General features: G+C 47.6%; 2 protein-coding genes across 3 annotated transcripts in view; one reads left to right on the top strand and one right to left on the bottom strand.

The window, feature by feature from the left end:
* Window positions 1–18492, bottom strand: part of LOC143764890 (uncharacterized) — a 29581-nt gene extending 11089 nt beyond the window's left edge. Inside the window, exons 1-2 of one of the 2 annotated variants that reach the window (XM_077250969.1) lie at window positions 18374–18492; window positions 2326–2472 (exon numbers count right to left, since the gene is read on the bottom strand). In XM_077250969.1, coding sequence (XP_077107084.1) covers window positions 2326–2403 — 78 coding nt within the window. In that variant the 5' untranslated portion in view covers window positions 2404–2472; window positions 18374–18492. Of the gene's footprint in view, window positions 1–2325; window positions 2473–6248; window positions 6386–18373 lie in introns of those variants that run through there. The other variant, XM_077250970.1, reaches the window with a different exon arrangement.
* Window positions 18425–21428, top strand: part of LOC143764892 (uncharacterized) — a 29064-nt gene continuing 26060 nt past the window's right edge. The window contains exon 1 of the mRNA XM_077250976.1: window positions 18425–18540. Within this exon, the coding sequence (XP_077107091.1) occupies window positions 18469–18540 (72 nt within the window). The 5' untranslated portion in view covers window positions 18425–18468. The remainder of the gene's footprint in view (window positions 18541–21428) is intronic.

Genomic DNA, 21428 nt, shown 5'->3' with positions numbered 1-21428 from the left:
CTTCACTTTGTGCAATGTACCTAGCGAATTCTGCAGGAACTCTACAAAAATATTAAAGGTCAAACCTGCACGTAGAACATGGAGATTTTTCTGCAAATTTGCAAAGATTTCACCACAAAAAAAGCTGTGGATTTGCGCTGCTCTTTTACCAGAACCACTGTAATTTTTACCATGATTTATACAATATTGCATTAGAAGAGAAAAGATTTTGCCAAAACTGTGCCGCCTTTATTATAACTTGTGCAAAATTGGAGGAAAAACAACTTATTTTTGCCATGATGCTGGAAAAATCTCCTTGTTTCTGCCACAGTCAGGCGTATCTTCCCAACTGGGCAGCTTCTCGGTTGGCTACCCACACCAGCCTCTCCTGAACTCTTTCATTCCTGACTGACAGGAGAGTGCAGTGCGAACAACATGCTGCTTTGGTGAGTGACACTGGCTGGCAGGACAGACTCCTTACTACACAGCCGGAGAGCAGACAGTGACCCTGTGCGAGGATTCGGGACGAGGAGGTGAGCCACCCTTTGCAAAAAGAGGGAATAGTCTTCTCAGAGGGAATAGTCTTTTGAGATTCGTTGTCATGGGGGCAGCGTTCAGCAGTGTTGGCATGAGGTAAGCGACAATAAGACTGATGCTTTATGGTCATGTTTGGAAAGTATGTTTGTGAGGTGTATATCCTGTACTTGTGTGCAATACACGTGTGTCTGACATGTGCATAGTGCTTGTGTGACATATGCTATGAGCATGGTTAGTGCGCTGTACTTCTGTGATGTATGCATGGTTCTTGGGTGACGTGTGTGTGAGCTATGCTTGTGTGACGTGTGAATGGTTCTTGGGTGACGTGTGTGTGAGCTGTGCTTGTGTGACATGTGATGTATGCATGGTTCTTGGGTGACGTGTGTGTGAGCTATGCTTGTGTGACGTGTGAATGGTTCTTGGGTGACGTGTGTGTGAGCTGTGCTTGTGTGACATGTGATGTATGCATGGTTCTTGGGTGATGTGTGTGTGAGCTATGCTTGTGTGACGTGTGAATGGTTCTTGGGTGACGTGTGTGTGAGCTGTGCTTGTGTGACATGTGATGTATGCATGGTTCTTGGGTGACGTGTGTGTGAGCTATGCTTGTGTGACGTGTGAATGGTTCTTGGGTGACGTGTGTGTGAGCTGTGCTTGTGTGACGTGTGATGTATGTATGGTTCTTGGGTGACGTGTGTGTGAGCTATGCTTGTGTGACGTGTGAATGGTTCTTGGGTGACGTGTGTGTGAGCTGTGTTTGTGTGACGTGATGTATGCATGGTTCTTGGGTGACGTGTGTGTGAGCTATGCTTGTGTGACGTGTGAATGGTTCTTGGGTGACGTGTGTGTGAGCTGTGCTTGTGTGACATGTGATGTATGCATGGTTCTTGGGTGACGTGTGTGTGAGCTATGCTTGTGTGACGTTTGAATGGTTCTTGGGTGACGTGTGTGTGGGCTGTGCTTGTGTGACGTATGTATGGTTCTTGGGTGACGTGTGTGTGAGCTATGCTTGTGTGACATGTGATGTATGCATGGTTCTTGGGTGACGTGTGTGTGAGCTATGCTTGTGTGACGTGTGATGTATGCATGGTTCTTGGGTGACGTGTGTGTGAGCTGTGCTTGTGTGACGTATGTATGGTTCTTGGGTGACGTGTGTGTGAGCTGTGCTCGTGTGACGTGTGATGTATGCATGGTTCTTGGGTGACGTGTGTGTGAGCTGTGCTTGTGTGACGTGTGATGTATGCATGGTTCTTGGGCGACTTGTGTGTGAGCTATGCTTGTGTGACATGTGTGATGTATGCATGGTTCTTGGGTGACATATACTCTGTGCTTTGTAGAACATGTGTGTGAGCTATGCTTGTGTGACATGCACTATGCTTGTGTGACATGCACTATGCTTGTGTGACGTGTGTGAAGTATGCATGGTTCTTGTGTGACATGTGCGCTGTGTGACGTCGCTTGTGTGGCAAGTGCGGGCTGACAGACACTGTAAGGAAGAGTAGGCAAAAACTGCCAATTCTAGATGTGCCATTTCGACCCAGAAAGACCGAATATCGTAAACTTCAACAAGTTATTAGCTTAAGGGTGTGCATATTTATGCAACCACATTATTTTAGTTCTTAATTTTTCTTTTTCCACCTGAAAAAATGTAAGTTTTATTTTCAATGAATTTGTACAGATTATAGTCGACATTAAAGGTGGGGAAAGTTCTGAAATTATTTTTCTTGGCATATTTCTTTACATGGCAAAAATCTGGCATTTTAACAGGTGTGTGCAGACTTGGTGTAATGTGACCTCATCAGAATCTCCCACCTCTCCAGTAAGCCGAAAAAGAATCTCTAGGGTAAGGTGTAGTATCCTCTCCGCCATCTTGTCCCTGTCCCTATCCATCCTGGATGAGTCAATCAGGAAAGTTCTCTTATATAGAAGATATCCACTGATTGGATCCGATATAGGAACCTGAATGGAAAGAAGACAAGACTATGTAAAATCATTAAGATTCCTATGGAAAAATATACAAATGACCCTAGATCATCATTTGCATTTTTTGTTAAGTCACTTTCCCTTTTTATCTTGCAATATTAGTTGTCAATTTTTGGTACCAAGTTTATCAAAATGGCACACATGATTGATAAATTTTACGCAGTCAAAAAATGGGCATTTTTTCTTAAGAGGTTTCTGTGACTTTTGGAGCCAAAAGTTACATTGACCCCAAAAGTCACAAAATTGCGGGCTCAAAAATACACCAGGGTTGACTGGAGTAGAGTTGCGCCAAATTTTGGTACTTTTTAAAAGGTTGCAATTGATGAATCAGGTGAAGACATCTGGAATTGATAAACTCTGCCCACAAAGCCAAAAAAATAAACAAAAAACAGGCAAGCACATTTAAAAACAGGTGCAAATACAATAATGAGTTGGGTGCAAACAAGAAAGGCACAAAACTAGAAAAAAAACAAAAAAACGTATGTTACCTGCTTCATATGATGCCTACATCTGGTTACAGACACCATACTCCCCCTGATAGAGCATACAGTCCACATACATATACTGTACTGATTACATTATACATCATTCCAACACCAAAATCAAAGAAGCAAAAAAACATTTTTCTAAAATATATATTTAATAATTACAACACTAAATTTTAAATTCCAGGGAACATCCACAGAGATTGAGACAGCAGAAGCGGGGAGCTGAATTATATAGATAAGGATACAACAGAAACCCGAGACATCCTCCATACATACCGTATCTAAAAAGCAGCAAGATGCAGGACTGTGCCTAGTTGCAAGGTGGACAAAGATGGCTGCTATTCTTGACATCTCCACTTATTGCCTAGGGAGGATCTTTCGCCCCCTTCCTCGGCCACCCTTTCACCTCCACCCCCCCAAGTAATTCTGGAAAGTGGTAATCATCATCCACTACAAAACGAGAGCGGTGGTTACCAGTTTATAGCTCCACCATTTACCACGTACAGGGAGGCGCTCATACACACGTCACCACGTACAGGGAGGCGCTCATACACACGTCACCACGTACAGGGAGGCGCTCATACACACGTCACCACGTACAGGGAGGCGCTCATACACACGTCACCACGTACAGGGAGGCGCTCATACACACGTCACCACGTACAGGGAGGCGCTCATACACACGTCACCACGTACAGGGAGGCGCTCATACACACGTCACCACGTACAGGGAGGCGCTCATACACACGTCACCACGTACAGGGAGGCGCTCATACACACGTCACCACGTACAGGGAGGCGCTCATACACACGTCACCACGTACAGGGAGGCGCTCATACACACGTCACCACGTACAGGGAGGCGCTCATACACACGTCACCACGTACAGGGAGGAGCTCATACACACGTCACCACGTACAGGGAGGCGCTCATACACACGTCACCACGTACAGGGAGGCGCTCATACACACGTCACCACGTACAGGGAGGCGCTCATACACACGTCACCACGTACAGGGAGGCGCTCATACACACGTCACCACGTACAGTGAGACGCTCATACACACGTCACCACGTACAGGGAGGTGCTCATACACACATCACCACGTACAGGGAGGCGCTCATACACGTCACCACGTACAGGGAGGCGCTCATACACACGTCACCACGTACAGGGAGGCGCTCATACACACGTCACCACGTACAGGGAGGTGCTCATACACACGTCACCACGTACAGGGAGGCGCTCATACACACGTCACCACGTACAGGGAGGTGCTCATACACACGTCACCACGTACAGGGAGGCGCTCATACACACGTCACCACGTACAGGGAGGCGCTCATACACACGTCACCACGTACAGGGAGGCGCTCATACACACGTCACCACGTACAGGGAGGCGCTCATACACACGTCACCACGTACAGGGAGGCGCTCATACACACGTCACCACGTACAGGGAGGTGCTCATACACACATCACCACGTACAGGGAGGCGCTCATACACGTCACCACGTACAGGGAGGCGCTCATACACACGTCACCACGTACAGGGAGGCGCTCATACACACGTCACCACGTACAGGGAGGTGCTCATACACACGTCACCACGTACAGGGAGGCGCTCATACACACGTCACCACGTACAGGGAGGCGCTCATACACACGTCACCACGTACAGGGAGGCGCTCATACACACGTCACCACGTACAGGGAGGCGCTCATACACACGTCACCACGTACAGGGAGGCGCTCATACACACGTCACCACGTACAGGGAGGCGCTCATACACACGTCACCACGTACAGTGAGACGCTCATACACACGTCACCACGTACAGGGAGGTGCTCATACACACGTCACCACGTACAGGGAGGCGCTCATACACGTCACCACGTACAGGGAGGCGCTCATACACACGTCACCACGTACAGGGAGGTGCTCATACACACGTCACCACGTACAGGGAGGTGCTCATACACACGTCACCACGTACAGGGAGGCGCTCATACACACGTCACCACGTACAGGGAGGCGCTCATACACACGTCACCACGTACAGGGAGGCGCTCATACACACGTCACCACGTACAGGGAGGCGCTCATACACACGTCACCACGTACAGGGAGGCGCTCATACACACGTCACCACGTACAGGGAGGCGCTCATACACACGTCACCACGTACAGGGAGGTGCTCATACACACGTCACCACGTACAGGGAGGCGCTCATACACACGTCACCACGTACAGGGAGGCGCTCATACACACGTCACCACGTACAGGGAGGCGCTCATACACACGTCACCACGTACAGGGAGGCGCTCATACACACGTCACCACGTACAGGGAGGTGCTCATACACACGTCACCACGTACAGGGAGGCGCTCATACACACGTCACCACGTACAGGGAGGCGCTCATACACACGTCACCACGTACAGGGAGGCGCTCATACACACGTCACCACGTACAGGGAGGCGCTCATACACACGTCACCACGTACAGGGAGGCGCTCATACACACGTCACCACGTACTGGGAGGTGCTCATACACACGTCACCACGTACAGGGAGGCGCTCATACACACGTCACCACAAACAGGGAGACGCTCATACACGTCACCACGTGGATGGATCAAATAATATGCAAAACACGGCACTCTGCTGGATGGTGAGATATGGTGCTCAAGTAGGGTCTCCAACCCGTCAATCAATGTATACAATAAACTTGGCACTCAAATCGGTTGTAAGATGAAGTTAATTGACTTTATTGCACATCCCAGATACAGATTCAACAGTTAAACGTTTTCGGTCCCACTGGACCTTCTTCAGAACAATTTCCAATTTATCTGGTTAAGCTGGTTACAGCGTGTTGAAGGAAAAGTCACCTTATAATGATAAACTGTGGAGCAATGCAATAAATGAAAAAACGAAGGGGCTCTAGGCGTACTAAGCCGCTAATGGAGTCTGTGGCCCATGATCAGGATGAGGAGCTCAGATCTGCGTGGCACTGGATCGCCAGTGAGGGACGTACGTGCCGAAAACGTTTAACTGTTGAATCTGTATCTGGGACGTGCAATAAAGTCAATTAACTTCATCTTACAACCGATTTGAGTGCCAAGTTTATTGTATACACCACGTGGATGGAGACGCTCACACACAGATGACCACGAATAAACTCATACTTATCACATAGTCACACATACAACAGACTCGCTGTAAGCACACATACACACAGATGAATAGCCGCCTACCTTTCTGCTGGAGATATAAGAGCAGGAGGCGCACTACAGGCCATTTCCTAGGAGCATGCTTGTAATGCACAAGAGAACCATGGACATGTTCTTTTAGCTTCCACAATAACAGCCCTGCACCCTTCCAGCTATTTGTCCTGACCACTGAGCTGCAGGAATCAAGTTACAGCATTCAGAAGCTTCTAGTGAAGGGAACTTTGTTTCTAGCATCAGGGAAGGGGGGAGTTAACCCTTGGATGTTAAGGCCCAACCTGCCGCCAGATGAGAAAAGTCTATACAACCAGTTTGTGGTGTGCCAATAAGGCGGTTATCAGGTTATTTCATAAAAATCGCAGTTATCGAAAAGAAGGCTGGGGTGGCACAAATTTCAAGATCTACCTCAATAAGTTAAAGAGAAGACCAGAATAAATCAAAACCCTCTCCGATGATTATATTCAAATATTTAATCTCTCAGGCATCAATAATACCTCACAATGCAAAATAAATGTGTTCTATCAACGTAAAAACCAAGGCCTTGCGTTATTGGCAAGCTAAGGGTATGTGCACACGTTACAGATTTGCCTGTGGAATTTTCTGCGCAGATTCTGCATCTCTTGGCAGAAAATGCAGGTAAAAATCCACGCGGATTTGATGTGGATATTTATGCGTTTTTTTTCATGCGGATTTGTATGTGTTTTTGTAAGCCAAATAAAGATCTATTAATTAACAAAAAAAAAAAAAAAGTTTTCAGCGGTACCATGGTTATTCATATCAGTCTTTTTGATCGCGCTATTCCACTTTTTGTTCGGCTGTATGATAATAAAGCGTTGTTTTTTGCATTTTTTTTACGCTGTTCACTGAAGGGGTTAACTAGTGGGACAGTTTTATAGGTCGGGTCCTTACGGACACGGCAATACTAAATATGTGTACTTATTGTTTTTTTTTTATATATTTAGATAAAGAAATGTATTTATTGGAACTATATATATATTTTTTTATTTAGGATTTTGTTTTGTTTTTTTTACACAATGTAAATTTTTTTTTTTACTTTTTTACTTTGTCCCAGGGTGGGACATCACTATATATAATCAGATCGCTGATCTGACACTTTGCAACGCACTGAGTCAGATCAGCGATCTGACAGGCACTGCAGGAGGCTTGCCGGCGCCTGCTCTGAGCAGGCGCTTGCAAGCCACCTCCCTGCAGGACCCGGAAGTAGCCCCACGGCCATTTTGGATCCGGGGCCTGCAGGGAGGAGGAGGTAGGAGACCCTCTGAACAATGCGATCACATCACGTTGTTCCGAGGGTCTCAGGGAAGCACGCAGGGAGCCCCCTCCCTGCGCGATGCTTCCCTATGCAGCCAGAACGCTGCGATCATGTTTGATCGCAGTGTTCCGGGGGTTGAAGTGCCGGTAGCGATCCGTGACTGCTCCTGGCACATAGTGCCGGATGTAAGCTGCAATAATCAGCTGACACCCGGCGGCAATCGGCCGCGCTCCCCCCATGAGCGCGGCCGATCGCCTATCACGTACTATCCCGTCCCTAGGAATTAAGTCCCAGGTCACTTCGACGGGATAGTACGTCATATGGGATTAAGGGGTTAATAGCCAGAAAAGGCTATGCATAAAGCTGCGGGCTGATATTCATAGCCTAGGAAGGGGCCATGGATATTGCCCCCCCTGGCTACAAACACCAGCACACAGCCGCCCAAGAAATGGTGCATCTCTAAGATGTGCCAATTAAGGCACTTAGCCTTTCTCTTCCCACTGCCCTATAGCATGGGGTAATAGTTGTGGGGTTGATGTCACCTTTGAATTATAAGGTGACATCTAGCCGGCTTAATAATGGAGAGGCGTCAATAAGACTCCTATCCATTACTAACCCTATAGTTGTGAAAGGGTTAAATAAACAGCCAGAATAAAGTATTTTAATAAAATAAAACACTACACAGTTTGCCATCTTTATTATACGCCTAATTTCATGCAACACCCTCGATCTCCTGCAAAAAAAGCAAAACAAAACAAAAAAAACACAAATACTCATTGGTCCGATGTAGTCCATATAATAACTACTGTCCCACGACAAACTCCCCTAAAGAGCAGTCACATCAGATGTGACTGCTCTACAGGGCCTCCAGTGACACACTGACAGGAGAAACAGCTCCTGCAGTGTTATCACTGAGGTTTCAATGAGTTCATGTTCTCACTTTACGGCATTGCTGCGTGAGAATTTTCCCACGCAGTGGTGCTGCAAGTGACAGTATGAACTCTGCACTCATAGCGGTGTAGCGATACGGTGCGGAGGATTATCTCCTGTAATTGTATCACCGGAGCCCCTGGAGAGAGGTCACATCTGCTGATGTGACAGCTCTCCACGGGAGATCGTCGTGGGACACTCATTATTAAATGGATTACATTGGAACAGGGAGTATACTGTTGGTTTATTATTTATTCTATTTTATTTTTTATTTTTTACAGGTGATCAAGGGCGTCGGGGATTACCGTATTTTTCGGACTACAAGACGCACTTTTTCCCCCCAAAAAAAGGGGGGAAAATGGGGGGTGCGTCTAATAGTCGAAATGCAGGCTTACCCGTGGCGGCAGAGGTGCGGTGGCAGAGGTGCGGCGGCAGACGTGCGGAGATGAGGAGGCGCAGTGAGCGGGGTCCCTTTCCCCGGTGAGGTGATGCAGCAGCCCGGTAAGGAGCAGAGCTGGGTGAATCCTGTTGTCATCGGTGGTGGCGGCCATCTTCCGGGGGCCGCGCGTGCGCAGATGAAGCGCTCTGCTTCCCGGGGCTTCAGGAAAATGGCCGCGGGATGCCGCGCGTGCGCAGATGGGGATCGCGGCGGCCATTTTTCTGAAGTTCTTAGCTTCAGGAAAATGGCCGCGCGATCTCCATCTACGCACGCGCGGCCTCCCGCGGCCATTTTCCTGAAGCCCCGGGAAGCAGAGCGCTTCATCTGCGCTCGCGCGGCCCCCGGAAGATGGCCGCCGCCACCACCGATAACAACAGCATTCACCCGGCTCTGCTCCTTACCGGGCTGCTGCATCACCTCACCGGGGAAAGGGACCCTCTCACACCATACCTGTCACTGCGCCTCCTGATCCCAGCGCCTCCTGATCCCAGCACCTCCTGATCGCAGCACCTCCTGATCGCAGCACCTCCTGATCGCAGCACCTCCTCATCCCAGCACCTCCTCATCCCAGCACCTCCTCATCCCAGCACCTCCTCATCCCAGCACCTCTGCCGGTAACCAGTGCTGCAACCCTCCCATGGACACCAGGCCGTGGCGTCGCCCACCTAAGCAGGAAGGGACCCTGCTCAGGTGCACGCCGTACCGCATCACCCCACCTCTGCCGACACCATGCCTCCTGTGACCCTGCTCTGCCACGGCCAGCCTTCAGGTAAGATACTGTTAATTCGGACAATAAGACGGACCCCCATCTTATAAAAAATCTTTTTTTCTGCAATTTTCACCCCAAATTTGGGGTGCGCCTTATGGTCCGGTGCGTCTTATAGTCCGCGAAATACGGTAGCTGTATGGGGAGTATGTACTGTACAGTATGTGTATATGTATGTACTGTATATGTGGTTTGTTATTTTTTACACTTGAACACAGTAGCCAATGATGGGACTACTGCTGTCCCATCATTGGCTAGCTGTCACTGTAGCAGGCATAGCCGGATGGGACTAGTAGTCCCATTGGATAATGCCTGCCTACATACAGACCCACACAGCCCTGGATACCCACGTGCACACACTCACACAGATACACACAGCCCCGCAGACCCTCGCACACACACAGACACCCAACATCTCTGCACACACAGTCTCCGCCCGATCTGCAGCGTTTCTCGCACCCAACTATGCAGCAAATAAGGAAACCAGATCTTTTTAAACCTGGGGTTTTTCTGCGGATTGGCCTGACACAATGGAAGTCAATTTGTGCACACCAATTGTTAATTTTCCATTGACTAACATTGCTTGTGCACTACACTGCGGATTTGATGCAATTCCGCGGGTCCAAAAACGCTGTGGAAATGCATCAAAATCCCCAATGTGTGCACATAACCTAACAAAGCTTTGAAGATATAATAGCTACCTTATTCTTTCATATTTAATTCCCTTTCTGCTGTACAGATCCAGTAGGAAAATAACAAATTGACAACTTATTGCCAACAAATGCGATAATTATTATTCAAAACTCTATAACCTTAAAAGGGGGTGTCCAAGTTTTAAGACTGAAGACTTGTCAATCCTCACATTGTGTGATTTGAGAATTCACTGGTTCGGCAGCAAGACCGAGTGGTCAAGTGACCACAAGTATATGCATCCTTCTGGCCACAATCTAGAGGTGCGCGGCCTCGCTCAATTCACCTGTATTAAGTAACACTGCGCACGTCTGGTCAGCATGTGGCTGGGAGAATGCATTTGTGGTCACGTGACAGCAAGGTCCCACCGATCGTCATCTTCCTCGGTTTCCAAACCCGTTCCAGTCCTCTCCTGGGTCACATGACTTTTTTCCGACTTCCTGGATCACACTGGGGTTTACGTGTGAGCCGGAGGTCACTTTTTACAATTTAAGTCTATGGACTTGTTTTGATTGTGAAAGCAGCTTCTAGCTCACACATAGACCCCAACGTGATCCATCACCTATATTACCGCACAGGTTTAGGCAATAAAAAGTTTGGGTTGAAGTTTACCCCCAACCCTCGGAAGAAGGGATATATTAATTTTTAAATATTAGACTTTCAACCCTCACCGAGGAACAACAGACTATCCTTACGTAATTACTGGCTGACGAACTAATACATAATCTCCCTTCTCATACACATTGTGATCAGGTCGGGTCCACGGGAAACAGAAACAGTGGATGGCCTAGAGCCCTAGACTCATTATTGATATTGCTTATTGTCATCAGATGCCTGCCCTCCTCCTATCTTCGGAAGCAGAATAAGCATTTAACAAAGTTCACTGGGGCGACCTTTCCACAGTATTACAAAAATTACACACGCACATTTTTTATGCATTTTTTGATGGCCACTCGTTTTTCTTTACTTAGCTGCTTTTTTCTTGCCAGAATACAAATTCTAAGTCTATTCAGTAGGACTATCAGCTGTGTATCCACTGCTCAACACAACTGATGATCCCAACCCCATTTATAAGGCAAGAAATCCCACTTATTAAACCTGACAGGGCACAACTGTGAAGTGAAAACCATTTCCCGTGACTACCTCTTAAAGCTCATCAAGAGAATGCCAAGAGTGTGCAAAGCAGTCATCAAAGCTAAAGGTGGCTACTTTGATGAACCTAGAATATAAGACATATTTTCAGTTGTTTCAGGCTTTTTTGTTAAGTATATTATACCACGTGTTAATTCATAGTTTTGATGCCTTCAGTGTGAATTTACAATTTTCATAGTCATGAAAATACAGAAAAATCTTTAAATGAGAAGGTGTGTCCTAACTTTTGATCTGTACTGTATACCAGGAAGGTGCCCAGGATGGAGCACAGATATACCAAGAAGGGGCACAGGATGGGGGCCATTACTACATAATAAAAAGGGGGGAGAACATGTATGTCTTTACAGGATTTAGAACACTACAAGGGCTCACACATCTTACGAACATGATGGGGAAAGCCAGGTCCATATTTTGCACCGGGGCCCATTGGACTCTAGTTACACCACTGTGCTTTATGAAAGTTTAGAACACTGGGATGTGAAAATTTAAAATTTAATTTTTATTCCATAGAAATTTTGCTTTAGCCCAAAATTTTCCCTTTTCACAAGGGTAACGGAACAAATGGACCCCACAATTTGCAAAGCAATATCTACTGAGTATGCTTATATCCCAAATATGTCTGGTAATTACTGTTTGGGCAAATGGCATGGCACAGACGAGAAGGTGCGCTATTTGACATTTGGAGGACAACTTTGGCTGGAACAGATCGTGGACACCATGTAACTTTTGCAGTACCCCCAAGGTGCCAAAACAGCAGAAACCCCCCAAAAGGAACCTAATTTTGGAAACTATGCCCCTCAAAGAATTCATATATGCGTTACATGAGTGGTGTGACCTTTTTAGACACACAGGTTCTTCACAAAGGTTTATAACATTGGGACATAAAAATGAAAAATAATGCTATTGCCCCAATTATTTTTATTTTCACAAAGGTTAATAGAAGAAAATGGATCTCATAATTCCCAAACATAGCAATAACCCATAGATGATCGGAAACTACTGTTTGGACACACGACAGGGCTCAGAAAGGGAGTGCAGATTTTTCTGCAATTGTTTGCGGCTGCTAATTACAAAGTCGTCAAGGTCCAAGAACAGTACAAATCTGTACATATTCCATGAAAATCCTCCTATCCTTCTCCACCTATTTGTATGGGATACGTGATCATTCCCCTATAGCAGGGGTGGGGAACCTCAGGCCCCAGGGCCATTTACAGCCCTCGATGACATTTTGTCAGGCCCCTGGGCAGATTCTCAGGGACCACATTCTTGGGCACGGAGCTGTATTTTGGTTACAACCAGCTCATTAATTTCTTCTTGCTCTGTTAGCACACACAGTGTTCACTACTGAACACTGAAGGGCATGCAGTGAAAGATTACATCCTGGAACAAGTGCCAGAGTCAAGATGTACTTTGTGGGCAGAGTTTGTACGGCCCCCGAAGGATGGTATAAATATCCACATGGCCCTTGGCAGAAAAAAAAAAAAAAGATTCCCCACCCTGCCCTATAGGGTTGATCGAATAGCTTTGTATAACTCCTTATCCGAATAGCTACACTGTGTGCAGAATTATTAGGCAAGTTGTATTTTAGAGGATTATTTTTTATTATTGATCAACAACTATGTTCTCAATCAACCCAAAAGACTCAAATATCAAAGCTTAATATTTTCGGAAGTTGGGGTGGGTTTTTTTTTTTTTTTTTTAAATTTGGCTATCTTAGGAGCATATTTGTTTGTGCAGGTAACTATTACTGTGCAGATTTATTAGGCAACTTAATAAAAACCAAATATATTCCCATCTCACTTGTTTATTTTCACCAGGTAAACCAATATCACTGCACAAAATTTAGAAATAAACATTTGACATGCAAAAACAAAACCCCCCAAAAATTAGTGACCAATATAGCCACCTTTCTTTATGATGACACTCAGCAGTCTTCCATCCATAGATTCTGTCAGTTGTTTGATCTGTTTACGATCAACATTGCATGTAGCAGCCACCACAGCCTCCCAGACACTGTTCCGAGAGGTGGACTGTTTTCCCTCCCTGTAGATCTCACATTTTATGAGGGACCACAGGTTCTCTATGGGCTTCTGATCAGGTGAACAAGGGGGCCATGTCATTATTTTTTCTTCTTTGAGACCTTTACTGGCCAGCCACGCTGTGGAGTAGTTGGAGCATGGAGTATCTTGAACGATACCGACTTCTTCCTGTACCAATGCTTGAAGAAGTTGTCTTCCAGAAACTGGCAGTAGGTCTGGGAGTTGAGCTTCACTCCATCCTCAACCCGAAAAGGTCCCACAAGTTCATCTTTGATGATATAAGCCCATACCAGTACCCCACCTCCACCTTGCTGACATCTGAGTCGGAGTGGAGCTCTCTGCCCTTTACTACTGATCCAGCCTCTGGCCCATCAAGAGTCACTCTCATTTCATCAGTCCATAAAACCTTTGAAAAGACAGTCTTAAGATATTTCTTGGCCCAGTCTTGACATTTTATCTTATGTTTCTTGTTCAAAGGTGGTCGTTTTTCAGCCTTCCTTACCTTGGCCATGTCTCTGAGTATCGCACACCTTGTGCTTTTAGTTACTCCAGTAACGTTGCAGCTCTGAAATATGGCAAAACTGGTGGCAAATGGCATCTTGGCAGCTTCACGCTTTATTTTCCTCAATTCATGGACAGTTATTTTGTGCCTTTTTTGCCCAACACGCTTCCTGCGACTCTGTTGGCTATATGCCATGAAACGCTTGATTGTTCGGTGATCACGCTTCAAAAGTTTGGCAATTTCAAGACTGCTGTATCCCTCTGCAAGACATCTCACAATTTTGGACTTTTCAGAGCCCATCAAATCTCTCTTCTGACCCATTTTGCCAAAGGAAAGGAAGTTGCCTAATAATTAACCACACTTTAGGCCAGTCTCACACGTCCAGATAATTCCGGTACCGGAAAAATCTGTACCGGAGTTATCCGTGTCCTGTGTGTCCGTGTGCTCACGTGGCACATCACTGTGGCACACGTGCGGCAGCCGTGTGCCGACTGGGTAGCACACGGACCGTGCAGGAGACAGCGCTACAGTAAGCGCTGTCCCCTGCTTTCGATGCTGAAGCCGCCATTCATTTCTTCTCTCCAGCAGCGTTCGCTGGAGAGAAGGAATGAAAAATCATTGTTTTTTTTATTTTTTTTGCCGTTGAAATAAAGTACCCGGTAACCAACCCCCTCCCACCCCCTGTGCGCCCGCCCGCTGGAAATAAAATACTCACCCAGCTCCCTCGATGCTTCCTCTCAGCGTCGCAGCTTGTCCTGTATGAGCGGTCACGTGGTACCGCTCATTACAGTGATGAATATGCGGCTCCACCCCTATGGTATGGTTACCGGGAACTTTATTTCAACCGCAAAAAAAATAAAAAAAACAATGATTTTTCATTCCTTCTCTCCAGCGAACGCTGCTGGAGAGAAGAAATGAATGGCGGCTTCAGCACCACAAGCTGGGGGGACAGCGCTTACTGTGGCGCTGTCTCCTGCACGGCACACGGACTGCACACGGACAGCAGCCGTGTGCGTACCGTGTTTTACACGGACCCATTGACTTTAATGGGTCCGTGTGATAAGTGAGCTCCCACGAACACTGACATGTCTCCGTGTTTTTCAAACGGACATATGGTCTGTGAAAACACGCTGACATGTGCAGAGACACATTGATTTTAATGTGTCTACGTGAAACAGTGTCTCCGGTTCGTGAGAAAACTGTCACCACACGTACCGGAGCCACTGACGTGTGAAACAGGTCTTATATAGGGTTTTGATGTCATTAGACAGCACCCCTCCTCATTACAGAGATGCACATCACCTGATTTACTTAATTGGAGTAGGACAACATGTATAAAAAGTATCATGTGATCAAAATACAACTTGCCTAATAATTCTGCACACAGTGTATGGCAGTAACCTGGATACCTGGAGCGCTCCCGATGATCAGCTGTTCGATGCCGCAGTTGCATGTGTCTCGGCTGTGTGCATGGAGAGCCTGTGTTAGTCTCCCTTACCATGAGGCTAGATGAGAATCTCAACTCAGATGGCGGTCTGAGGAGCATTTTAAGGCAAGGTATAAGAATCGACCGCTTTTTAGGTTGTCCGACCGGGTGTTAAACTGACATGTGTTTCGGAAAATACGTAGAACACAAAGTCACTGCAGACTTGTAGTTTTAGACAGATCATCCCTTTTAACTCTTAATCTCCCAGTATGGACAGAACTACAAGTCCATGAGGATGCAGAACTAGAACTGTCAGATCGTGTCACGAGCAACAAGAGTGTGGCGCTGCCCACTGACAGAAGCAGAGACAAAGAGGGCAGGCATCAATATAGATGTCACTTAATGTTGGCTCTGGTTTTGTATTCATAAACCAATGTTGTACTGGTATTGTTTCTGATCCAGTACCTATGTAGAAATCTATAACCGGTCAGATGACGTATAAAATGGCTATGCTAGTACGGTGTTATGCTGACTACATCTGTATATGTTAGGAGATTTAAAGGAAACCTGTCACCTTTGAAAATGCTACTAACCTGTAGATATAGGGTTAATTTGCAGGTTAACAGTGTTATAATGATGCCTGGCCTGGGGTTGTCTTAATCACAACTCCATCAGGTAAGAAGTATCCCACCCCCACCTGTACCCCTACATCCCCTACCCCCACATACCATGCAATATCACACTATGGGCGCTTGTCTGCTCCTTATTTTCTCCTGTTAGTCACACTTTCCGTAAGACAGACGGACGGCACGGTAACACTACTGACCTGCCAATTCACCATATAGCTGTAGGTAAATAACATTTTCCAAGGTGACACGTTCCCTATAAACCTTTGTATTTAAAGACCCCCGCTGCTGCCATTTTGTCAGCCCTGTGAATCTGAGCTTCATAGGAGATTGTGACTTATTTCCCATAATGCAATACTGTAGAATTACACTCTACAGGACAGAAAGGTATTTAGAATTGAGAGTCCTCAGTGGTTGATACCTTTTAATGGCTAACTGAAAAGATGGTAACCAATTGTAAGCTTATAATCGCAGGTTCAAGTTACAGAACTACAAATTAAGTGTAAAAAAAAAAAAAGGCAACAAATTTATTTTTTGTTGTAAAACTTTATATATAAAAAAAAATCTATGAAAAGTATGGTGCTGCTGTAATCCCACTGACCAGAAAAATCATCTTCACAGATCATTTTTACCAAATGGGGCTGGGGAGAGACGGGGCTGGGGAGAGACGGGGCTGGGGAGAGACGGGGCTGGGGAGAGACGGGGCTGGGGAGAGACGGGGCTGGGGAGAGACGGGGCTGGGGAGAGACGGGGAGACGGGGATGGGGAGAGAAGGGGATGGGGAGAGAAGGGGAGACGGAGCTGGGGAGAGAAGGGGAGACGGGGATGGGGAGAGAAGGGGATGGGGAGAGAAGGGGAGACGGGGCTGGGGAGAGACGGGGCTGGGGAGAGAAGGGGATGGGGAGAGACGGGGCTGGGGAGAGACGGGGCTGGGGAGAGACGGGGCTGGGGAGAGACGGGGCTGGGGAGAGAAGGGGAGACGGGGCTGGGGAGAGACGGGGATGGGGAGAGAAGGGGAGACGGGGCTGGGGAGAGAAGGGGATGGGGAGAGAAGGGGATGGGGAGAGAAGGGGATGGGGAGAGAAGGGGATGGGGAGAGAAGGGGATGGGGAGAGAAGGGGATGGGGAGAGAAGGGGATGGGGAGAGAAGGGGATGGGGAGAGAAGGGGATGGGGAGAGACGGGGCTGGGGAGAGAAGGGGAGACGGGGCTGGGGAGAGACGGGGCTGGGGAGAGAAGGGGAGACGGGGCTGGGGAGAGACGGGGATGGGGAGAGAAGGGGAGACGGGGCTGGGGAGAGACGGGGCTGGGGAGAGACGGGGCTGGGGAGAGACGGGGCTGGGGAGAGACGGGGCTGGGGAGAGAAGGGGATGGGGAGAGAAGGGGATGGGGAGAGAAGGGGAGAAGGGAGAGACGGGGCTGGGGAGAGACGGGGCTGGGGAGAGACGGGGCTGGGGAGAGACGGGGCTGGGGAGAGACGGGGCTGGGGAGAGACGGGGCTGGGGAGAGACGGGGCTGGGGAGAGACGGGGCTGGGGAGAGACGGGGCTGGGGAGAGACGGGGATGGGGAGAGAAGGGGAGACGGGGATGGGGAGAGAAGGGGATGGGGAGAGAAGGGGATGGGGAGAGAAGGGGATGGGGAGAGAAGGGGATGGGGAGAGAAGGGGATGGGGAGAGAAGGGGATGGGGAGAGAAGGGGATGGGGAGAGAAGGGGATGGGGAGAGAAGGGGATGGGGAGAGAAGGGGATGGGGAGAGAAGGGGATGGGGAGAGAAGGGGATGGGGAGAGAAGGGGATGGGGAGAGAAGGGGATGGGGAGAGAAGGGGATGGGGAGAGAAGGGGATGGGGAGAGAAGGGGATGGGGAGAGAAGGGGATGGGGAGAGAAGGGGAGACGGGGCTGGGGAGAGACGGGGAGACGGGGCTGGGGAGAGAAGGGGATGGGGAGAGAAGGGGAGACGGGGCTGGGGAGAGACGGGGATAGGGAGATGGAGATAAGGGGAGATAAGGGGACAAGGGGAGATGAGGAAAGTACGGGGGGATGGGGAGATAGGTATGGGGGGTACAGTTCCAATTATCGCCTCAGGCAGCAGGAAAACTAGTCAACTCATTTCACAATTATCTGCCACATGTTCCTTCCATTTCTATGATGCCCAGGAAAATTATTGGCCATCTCTCAGTTTTTCTACACTGTGAGGATGGTGCTGTACAGTGAGGGGCCAAGCAGCGAGGTCAGGGTGAGGAGGACACATCGCTATAGCGCGCTACAGGCGGCATGTGCTGACGGGGTTAATGCCGAGCCCCCACATACCTGCAGAGCGCGCACTAGTCTCCAGCACAGCTGCTCCTGTCAGGGTAGATGCTAGAGTGTAGGGGCTCCTGGTAGGTGTGACGTCACTCAGTCCTATGAGCGCTGCCCCTTCCTGTGACGTCACACACCCCTGGAGCAGCTCCATGCAGGAGCCCGGACCAGTGCAGGTAGGTGGGCAGTAACCATTACAGGACACACCATTAACCCATTAGGACTCTGGCCAGTTAATAAAAAAAGATTGCTTGCCCCATGCCTGCTCTTTGTGTGTGTATTCTTCTGCCGGGGAGAGCTCGGTAATGTGGGGGCTTCTCTGGAACATCACTTCTGTCATACAAGTATGAGCAGTACATGGTTCTTGTGTTTCTCCCCTGAGAGGATGAGTCTCTGTGGTCACTCGCTGCCCTACTGCTGTACAGTCCCCCTGATCATCATCAGAGTATGTGGTGACGCTCATCAGGGGGACTGTCCTAATGTCATATCTGTTACTGACTCCTACGGTGCTGCTGTGCCCATCTCCGATAATGCTCCCTGAACTTTAAGGCTATGTTTACACGTTGCTTTTTTTTTCCATGCATTTTTTTTCTTGGTATTTGCTGCGTTTTTGCGTGCTACATTCGTCTCTTGTGCATGCTGATAACGTTTAAATAAAATCATATTCTGCTGAATCAGGTTTTGGCACAAAATAATGCAGCAAAACGTGATACATGCGTTTTTTTCAGTGTTTTTTTCACCACTTATTACTTTCAATGGATGAAAAAGCCCAGTAAGAAGTGACATGCTCCATTGGACAAAAACCAAGCAAAGCACAAAATCCTGAGGAAAGAAAACCAATGTGTGTGCATGGATTTCTGACATTTCATAGACTTTGCTGGTACTGTAAACTGCAGCCAAAAATTGCACAAAAAAAACACCACATGCCCTTGGGGTAAGTTCACACACTGCATTTTTGCTGCTCTTTTATGCTAATTTTCAGCTGCTTTTTACAGTACCAAACAATCTCATGCACACACATTGGTTTTTGTGTGATCAGTATTTTGTGCTTTCCTGCGTTTTTTGGACATAGAGCATGTCACTTCTTTCAGCGTTTTTTCATGGTTTTTCACCCATTGACTTGAATGGATGGTGAAAAAAACGCAAATACGCAGGTTGACTTTTCTTGTAGCGTATTTGCTGCAGAAAAGTCAATGACAGCCGGATGTGACGTCACACCCTGCTCTGCTACATCTAGATGGCAGGCTGCATGGTGCGTCCATGCAGCCTGTCATCCAGCAGCAGACCCCCCCTTTCACTTGAATGGGGGGTCCGACATTAGTGTTTGACACGGCAAACACCGCTTTTGATTATTTCCCCGCCGGTCAGAGAGCCGCGCTTCCCACACTGTCAGAAGACATAAATAATAAAAACAACCCAAAATGAAAGAAAGTAGTGCACTATTCCTCCACATGCTTACAACCACAGTGGGGGAGCCTATCCGGGAGGCATGCTTTCTAAAGCGAATAGAGGGGACACTCCTATAAACACTGTTACAATACGAAAAAAATGGAGTTAATGTCCACACGATATTTGAAAAATCTTAATAATTTATTATTACCAAAAGATATCAAAACAATACATTATAATAATTTCATCATAAAAGTAGAACCGGCTAGACAAAAATGGCTATAGCACAGAAAAACAGAGAACGGTGCGGACCTCAGGTTGGTGCCAAAAAATACACCAATTATATGCAAAGTGCAATATCATATATTGGTAGGTACACGGGGGGAGCCTAGTTATAAGTATAAAGTGTCTGAAAGAGCCCTGTACACTGACTCTTCCTATATCATAGCACACCCATATCCCCGGATGCTTACCAATCTCCAGGCGCCAAAACCGAGCCGCACCGTCGCCCCAACGCGCGTTTCGCGTTGGCTTCGTCAGGGGGCCTGACGAAGCCAACGCGAAACGCGCGTTGGGGCGACGGTGCGGCTCGGTTTTGGCGCCTGGAGATTGGTAAGCATCCGGGGATATGGGTGTGCTATGATATAGGAAGAGTCAGTGTACAGGGCTCTTTCAGACACTTTATACTTATAACTAGGCTCCCCCCGTGTACCTACCAATATATGATATTGCACTTTGCATATAATTGGTGTATTTTTTGGCACCAACCTGAGGTCCGCACCGTTCTCTGTTTTTCTGTGCTATAGCCATTTTTGTCTAGCCGGTTCTACTTTTATGATGAAATTATTATAATGTATTGTCTTGATATCTTTTGGTAATAATAAATTATTAAGATTTTTCAAATATCGTGTGGACATTAACTCCATTTTTTCGTATTGTAACACTGTCAGAAGACAGCAGGAGTGAGGCCGGCATCACACTAGCGAGTTTTACGGACATAAGAGCGCAGAAAATACGTCCGTAAAACTCGCCAAACAAACGGCACAATTATTCTCAATGGGTCTGGTCCTATCAGCCGTATATTACGGATCCGTATTATACGGCTTTCTACAGCCGTACAAAATCGCAGCATGCTGCGTTTGTCAGCGTATTGCGCAAATAATACGCCAATGAAAGTCTATGGGGGCGAGAAAAATACGGATTCCACACGGACCAGCAGTGTGACTTGCGAGAAATACGCAGCGGTGTTAGTGAAAAGTCGGTAATTCAATTCCCGGCTTTTCATTTCTCCTGCCTAAACCCGACATGATATGAGACATGGTTTACATACAGTAAACCATCTCATATCCCCTTTTTTTTTTTGCATATTCCACACTACTAATGTTAGTAGTGTGTATGTGCAAAATGTGGGCGCTGTAGCTGCTAAAATAAAGGGTTAAATGGTGGAAAAAATTGGCGTGTGCTCCTGCGCAATTTTCTCCGCCAGAATGGTAAAGCCAGTGACCGAGGGCAGATATTAATAGCCTAGAGAGGGTCCATGGTTATTGGCCCCCCTGGCTACAAACATCTGCCCCCAGCCACCCCAGAAAAGGCACATCTGGAAGATGCGCCTATGCTGGCACTTGGCCACTCTCTTCCCACTCCCGTGTAATGGTGGGATATGGGGTAATGAAGG

This window comes from Ranitomeya variabilis, chromosome 4, assembly GCF_051348905.1.
Source record: "Ranitomeya variabilis isolate aRanVar5 chromosome 4, aRanVar5.hap1, whole genome shotgun sequence".
Lineage (NCBI taxonomy): Eukaryota > Metazoa > Chordata > Amphibia > Anura > Dendrobatidae > Ranitomeya > Ranitomeya variabilis.
This window is presented reverse-complemented; position numbering and strand designations above follow the sequence as displayed.